This window comes from Stenella coeruleoalba (genome assembly GCF_951394435.1).
Source record: "Stenella coeruleoalba genome assembly, chromosome: 15".
Lineage (NCBI taxonomy): Eukaryota > Metazoa > Chordata > Mammalia > Artiodactyla > Delphinidae > Stenella > Stenella coeruleoalba.
This window is the reverse complement of record NC_137161.1, coordinates 25,612,539-25,620,236: the sequence shown is the minus strand read 5'-3', so window position 1 is coordinate 25,620,236 and position 7,698 is coordinate 25,612,539. Positions and strand designations below refer to the sequence as shown.

Sequence of the window (7,698 nt, the reverse complement as noted above, 5' to 3'; positions counted from 1 at the left end):
ACTCCAATCAGAGAATGAGGGCAGCAAAACGGTGGAGTGGGGCCCCCTAAACCTAGACTCTGGGGAGGGGCCTAGATTGGGTTTCATAGAGGACATGATGATGTCTTACTGAAGCTAGAGAGTCAGTAGGAAGTGACTTAGGTAAAAAGGCAAAGAAGAGGGAAATGTTCCAAGCAGAAAAGACAGTATGTGCAAAGGACCTCTGTGTAAAGAGCATTGACTTGGAGTCAAGTGTGACTTGTCATATAGCAGCTCCTCCACTCACTGGCTGTGTATGTCTGGGCAAGTTCCTCTAGCTTTCTGACCTGTGCTGGCCATCTGTAAGAGTGGAGATAACCACATCGATCTTAAAGGACTGTTGAGTGTAAGAGTGATAGGTGCTCATCAAAGATCCCTTTTCTCTACAGGTAATTCTCACTCCTGTTCCTCCCATGACTGTCCAGGTGTCAGGACAAGATGTTTCAGCTTTGGAAACTTATTCTCTTGTGTGGCCTGCTCACTGGGACCTCAGCGTCTCTTCTTGAGGATCTCGGCAATGATGTTGTGAGCAAGCTGAAACCTGTTCTCAATAAAGGACTTGAGACCGTTGACAGTACACTTGGACGTGAGTCAGCAAGAGGGATGATCAGTGGCAGCTAGGAGCTTGCCTCCTAAACACTATGCCTGTATTACCAAAGGCTGCCACCAGGGGCTGCTCTTTTTTAAAAGTGTACAATCTATTCATTTAAAAGAAGTCATTTAAGTGGTAAAAAATGTTACCCCTTCTCACAATTTTGTATATCTAGGGTAAATTATTATTATTATTTTTTTTGCTGGGTCAAAGGGTATGAACACTTTAATGACTCTTAATACATACTGCCATGCTCCTGCTTTGTATCCACTGTCAAAGGTATTCATCAATTTCACTTTAAACAATGGTACTAATATTATTACATCTTCTATGCCAAGTTAATTGATATAAAAACATACTTTGTTGTTCAATTTGAAGTTTGCTGTAGCCTGAACATTTTCCCCTGTTTGCTTACTATCTACATTTTGTTGTTTATTTCATTTGTCATAAAGGGGGCATTTATAATATTTTTATACATTAGGATAAACTTTTTATATATTATACATAATAATCCATTGGTCTAACATTTGAGACAAATACTTTTCCTGCTGTTTTCATTTTCACTGTGATTTGTTGGTTCTTTTTTCTTTCTTTTTTTTTTTTAACATCTCCATTGGAGCACAATTGCCCCACAATGGCATGCCAGCCTCTGCTCCACAACAAAGTGAATCAGCCACACATATACACATGTCCCCGCATCTCCCCCTCTCCCACCCCCCATCCCACCCCTATAGGCTGCCACAAAGCACCGAGCCGATCCCCCTGCGCCACACGACTGTCCCCCACCAGCCATCCACTCCACGCCCGGCAGTGCATATATGTCCACGCCACTGTCCCACCTCGTCCCAGCCTACCCCCCCACCCCGCATCCCCAAGCCCACACTCCAGCAGGTCTGCATCCCCACTCCCGTCCTGCCCCCAGGCTCTTCTGATCACTCCTTTTTTTCTTCCTTAGGCGCTGCTCTTTATGGGTGGTTTCCGGAGAGAGGTGGTGATTTGGTTCCTGGTTCATTCATTTTTAATTTTTCTAGAAACAAGCAATGCTTAAATAAATAAAACTTTACATATTATATCACGGTAAATTTTCTAATACATGCATAGGATAAATTCCTAAAAGTGACATTTCAAAAGTTCAAAAGGTATGCACATTTTAAATTATATTGGATATTGACAAATAATCCCCTATGTTAACATTTTCTCCAATGGTCTTTTTTTCTACTCCCTTGACAGCACTGGTATGGAAAACTTGAAGATTTTGCCAGTCTCACAGATGAAAGGTTATAATTCATTTCACTTACCATTTCTCTAATTACGAAAGAATCTACATATTTTAACTCAAATATTTTATTTATATTTTTAGCATATTCTTCTGTTGGGTCATTCAATTAGCTTAGTAATTTGTATTAACTGATTGGAAATTGAGCCCTACTTAGCTTAGGTAGCTTTAAAACTACCTACCTTTCTACTTAAATATATCTCCTTATAATTATGATTTCTTAAAAGAACTTGGTCTGCTTTTCATTTTCTGGAAACCTTAGCAGCACACTGACAAACATTCTTTATAGGAGAAACTAACTTCTGTACATGACTGCCTTTCAAACCTTGCCAGGGCTTAGGCAACTTTCAAAGATACAGAAGGGATCCACTCTCCAATTTCATTGCCGATAAAACTGAGCTCAGAAACAGAAGTGTCTGGATCAAGGTCACCTAGTTAGTTACAGGACCAGATGTAGTTTCCATTTCTGTTTGCGTCATTATAACTAGGTAGATAGATACTGTCCATTGCAGAGCCATGTTGCTGTACTATGATTACATATCTTGTCTTGTAGCCTTTTTTTCCTCCTTGAGTGAGTTGTTGCCTTGTTGGTTCTTATTTGAATTATTTTCTGCACATATATTCTTAATTCTTTTCAAATGTGCCATCCTACTTCTGCCATGCCATTTGCTCTATCAAATCCCTCTTTTCTCTGAAGATCCCCCTTTAGGACACTCTGTCCTCCTGCTCCTGTATGAATTATTGCTTTCTAGGCCTGCTGCGAAGCTGTCATCCAGGGACTCCTATTTGCCACTTTCATGAGTTGGAGCCATATTTTTTCCTTGATTCTAGATTTTCCATTTCTTAGTTTATTCTAAGTTTATTTTGTTTGTGTGAGCATCTCATTAGAGCTTCACTACTAGAAGCTGATGTGCAATCAATATCTATTGCCTGGTCACTGGATCGATTGCTTTGTTGACGAATGATGAGTGTATCTTAGTGTGAAGGCAGCATGGATGGAACAAGGTCTCCTTAGCTGTGTGACTTTAGGCCCATTTCTTAACCTTTTGATCCTTTATTTCCTCATCTGAAAGTGCAGACAATAATAATATCTACTTTATGGGGTTGTTATAAAGATGAAATGAAATAACATAGGCACATGGTCTCATTTAGTATCTGGAGCATAGTAGCTGCTTCGTAAGTTGTGTATCACACTAGATGGAGATTGTTTCTACAGCTATCCTTCAGAAATTGAAGGCTGCCTTGGAGGCGCTCCGGGAATCCACATCTTGGCAGGAGGTCCAGCAGAAGATCCAGGAAGCTGAGAACTTGTTGGACAAAGTCCTTTCTAAAATTTTTCAAGTAGTGGAAAAGGTTATGGGGTGAGTCACTGCTTCATGGTAGAAATCTTTGTTCCAGGAAAAGAGAATACATATCTTTAGGGGACGTAAGATTAAGGTCAAAGACAGAAAGGTGAATAAACCTTGTGTGTCCCTGCAGAGCAGAAGCCGTCTGAGGCCAGCTCTACCAGAGTTTGGGTAAATTACAGGCAGGGCTGCAGGGCCTATCTGGGCATCTCATGGGTTTGGGCTTTCTCATTCTGTGATTTCAGGGTCAGGATGAAGGTTCTCTTTACCCTTACCTCTACCTGTTTGCTGGTGCCTAAAGCCACTTTTCCAAGGAAGAAGACTTGTCTTCTCTGAAAATAGCTGAGCACATATAGTCTGAATGCCGTCAGGAGAGAGGAAACCAGAATTCACAATACATAGGTGGCTCCACACATGAAGTTCTGGAGTCCACCAGTTCTGGGTTCAAATTCTGACTGTACATAAAAGAGAATGAAATAATGCCACTTATAGCGACGTGGATGGACCTAGAGATGAACATACTAAGTGAAGTAAGTCAGAGAAAGGCAAATGTCATATGATATCACTTATATGTGGAATCTAAAATATGACAGAAATGAACTTATTTACAAAACAGAAACAGACTCACCGACCTCGAAAACAAACTTATGGTTACCAAAGGGGAAAGCGCTGTGGGGGGATAAATTAGGAGTTTGGGATTAACATATACACACTACTATATATAAAATAGATAACCCACAAGGACCTCCTGCATAGCATAGGGAACTCCACTCAATATTTTGTAATTACCTATAAGAGGAAAGAATCTGAAATAAAATATATATCTCTATCTACCTCTATCTATCTCTGTATCTATATCTGAATCACTTTGCGGAACACCTGAAACCAAGACAACATTGTAAAGCAACTATACTTCAATTAAAAACAAATTCTGGCTGCAGCACTTGGAGTCTTGGGGGAAACCACATTTGTCTGAATCTCAGTATGCCACGCCATCCAATGGAGAGATTCAAACCTCTGAACAGGGCTCTCATGAAGACCAAAGCAGGCAAAGTCAGCGAGGCTCGTATGCGCATCACGATGCTGGCATCGTGAGAAGCGCCCAGCAATGGCTGTCATGAGGAGTGACAAGGGTGAACTGTGGTTTTTGCACAGGTTGAAAATCAGTAATGTCCACATCCTGGATATCAAATCTGAAGTGACTCCTGATGGCAAAGGCGCTAGCCTGAGTATCCCCATCACCACGAACGTCACCCTGACCCTATGAGTAGGCATTAGAATCTGAGGTTTGGGAGAGGCAGTGCGGCATGGCCGATGGATCTCCAATCTGGAATCAGAGACAGAGACAGGAAGATGAGGATGTGTAGAAGAGTCTTTATAAATGAACTGCACTATGATTTCATCATTCATTACCTGTGAGGTCTTGGGATAGTTACTTAACTTCCCTATACCAGGTACCAGTACCAATAATAATACTTTTCCCTCATGGTATTGGTGTAATGATTCAAAGGATCAATCCATGTAAAATAGTTTTTTGGAAACACCTAACACAGAATTTGTGCTCAATAAATGTTAACTATTATTTTTATTTTAATTATCAGTGTGATACTGTATAGAAATATCACATGAACCAAACCCATGTGGCCAGGTGAATAAACTCCTAACGTAAAAAAGTAGATTCCATAAAGAAAATAGACCATATTGACATTATCCATAGACATCCCATATAATGTCCACACAGATGGATGAACTCAAGTGGGCAGTGTGAATGGACTTCTAGACCTCTGTTCACTGTGACTCTTATTTCCTGCAGGCCTCTGTTGGGTGAGCTTGTCGACCTGGGCCTCCAGACTAGTGTCAGCATTGAAACTGATGCCAAGACTGGTGTCTCCACAGTGATCGTGGAAAAATGCACCAACGACCCAGCCAACATCTCACTCACCTTCCCGGACAGGTCAGGCCCACCCATCTCAGCAGAGCAGGGCTCCCAGAGGAGTTGGGACCCCTAATTTCAACCTTATTCCTGTACCTGGGAGGGAGCATCGTATGGTGAAAAGGAGTTCAGACTCTTGTGTCAAGTTTGCTTTGCCACTAACTTGTGGCTTTGTAACCAATTTAGCCTCTCTAAGCTTCAGTTTTCACATCTGTAAACTGAGGATGATAATAATACCTAATTCACAGGTACTGTGCTGACCAAATGAGAAAATGCAAGTGTTTAGCATTCAGCCTGGCACATACTAAACTCTCAGTAATAATAATATCCATGCTGACTTTCTGTCTCTTTGTTCTTCCCATTACTGAGACACGAGTGTTGACCTCTCCAAACATAACTGTGAATTTGCCTATCTCACCTTTCAGCTTTATCCGTTTTTGCTTTATACTTTTTGAAGCTCTGATGTTAGCTGCATGCACATTTAGCATTGCTATATCTTCTTGAAAAACTGACCCTTTTGTTATTATATAATGTCCCTTAATAATAATAAAACAACAATAATAATAAACTGTGTTTACCTTCTTGCCTCCAGTTAGGAGGGAGAAAGAGGAGTAAATACCTAACATGGACTCTAATCTCAGATTTCCCCAAATCATCCTCAACCCACTGGAAAATTCCCAAAATGAGATCTTGAAAACATAATCCTCTCCATTTAAATCACTGATCTCTGGTAACCCACAAAATCTACATCTTAAACTGTGTGCTTGGAAGAGCATGTGTAGCCCAGGGAAGAGGGTGGAGGGAGAAAGGCTGACTCTGGTCACGGCTGAGAGAGGAAAAGTGGTCTGGAACTGAAGGTTGCCTTCAGGGGGAGGGGGGAAGGTTGCCTCTGGCAGGAAACAAGGCTGAGCCATGAGCGAAAGTCAATCCATCCTACCCCAGCAAGGAATCTGATCACACATTGCCTAAAGATCCCCCAAAACCAAAGAAAGGCTCCACGGCCTATTATTGCTTGGAAAGACTGAGGTGTAAGTCCGAATGCCTGAGCCCTGGTGGATACACCCTTGCCCATAGTCCCAGGGAATTCATCCTGCCCTCTGGGTCCCAGTGTCCATATCTGTAAAATGGCATTCCACTCCGCTGCTCCAAATTCTCTCAGGGCTTTTCTCTCCACTTTGGGTGGAATCCCAAGCCCTCCTCAGGGCCATCTAGGCACTGCTTGGTCTGGATCGACCCTCATGTCCCTGTGCTCTCCCCTTTGCCCACTCTGCCCTGGACATGCTAGCTTTTGCTCTGTGCCTCAGACAAACTTCTTCCCACCTCAAAACCTGTGCACGGGCTGCTCTGGCGACATAGAACACCTTTTCCCCCAAGCCATCTCAATGTACGTCTCATTCTTCAGGGTCTAAAACAAAGTTTCTCTTATTCTCTCTTATAAGAATCTACTCTTGCCCAACTCAACTCAACTCTACTCTTGAGTTCTTGTCACAAGTTTTCATTATACATTTAATTGTATGTTTCCTTCATTTATTCCTTTAGGCAAAAATGTGGTACACATCTGCTATGTGCCAGGCAGCCACCATTCTGAGCTCTGGAGAATGTACTGGTGACAGCAGACAAGGAACTTTTCTCATGGAGCTTATTCTCTGGAGGGAAAGGCAGACAGATGAGCATTCAGTACACTAATAAAGAGCCCACAAGGAAAGTGTCACATTGCAATGATCCCTGCGCAGAGCAGCACACTTAACAGGGCACTATGATACAAAGCCCTCCCTTAGACAAGCAGTCACGGAGGGCTGCTCTGAGGAGGTGACAGTTATGCTGAGAGCTGCAGGTGGGAAGGAGCCAGACTTAGCCAAACTTGTTTAATATACTATTTAGGTACCAGTTTAGGAGGTGCTTGTGCTTTGCTCATCCCTGTGTCCCCAGTCTCGCTTGGTTTCTGGCACATAGTTGGTGCTCTATAGATATGTATTGAATGAATGAATGAATGGATAGATGGATAGATGGATGGATGGATAGATGAATGGATGGATGGATGAATGGATAAGGTCTCAGGGTTGTGATGAGACTCATGGGGTATTGGGGTGAGCTGCTGATCAGACATGGGGCTCTAAGTGATGATACCCCTGGATAGAGGCTCAAGTCACCTGACTTCAAGGTGCTCCACCATCTTCCACCCTCTTCCCACTTCTCCTGCTTGGCTGCTCTGCCAACTTCACTGAGTTTTATCAGTTTCCTCCCTTTTCCAGCCCCATTGGACTGGTCAATGAAGCTGTGAACACTGTGGTCAAACTCATGAGAAAGACAGTGTCCCTTGTGGTGCAGTAAGAGGTGAGTCCCCAACTTCTGCGGGCCCAGAGCCAGGCCTGCTGGGGGACAGGTGTGACATTCCCTGGCCTGGCAGCGGGAGGAGGGGAGCAGGGGCCTGACATTAGCTGAAATCACTGGGTCCCACATTTGAACCATTTGCCATACCCATGTACTGCCAGTAGACCTTCTAGCTAATATTTTCTTTAATCAACACAATTTT

The 7,698-nt window shown here is 42.8% G+C and overlaps 1 protein-coding gene across 1 annotated transcript; it reads left to right on the top strand.

Moving 5' to 3' along the window:
• Positions 1–456: 456 nt before the first annotated feature.
• BPIFA2 (BPI fold containing family A member 2) lies at positions 457–7,496 on the top strand (the record flags this gene model as incomplete). Its single annotated transcript, XM_079944617.1, has 4 exons — positions 457–604; positions 3,103–3,247; positions 5,046–5,186; positions 7,418–7,496. 4 exons carry the CDS (start codon positions 457–459, stop codon positions 7,494–7,496), a joined length of 513 nt encoding a protein of 170 aa, XP_079800743.1.
• Between the last annotated feature and the right edge of the window lie 202 nt (positions 7,497–7,698).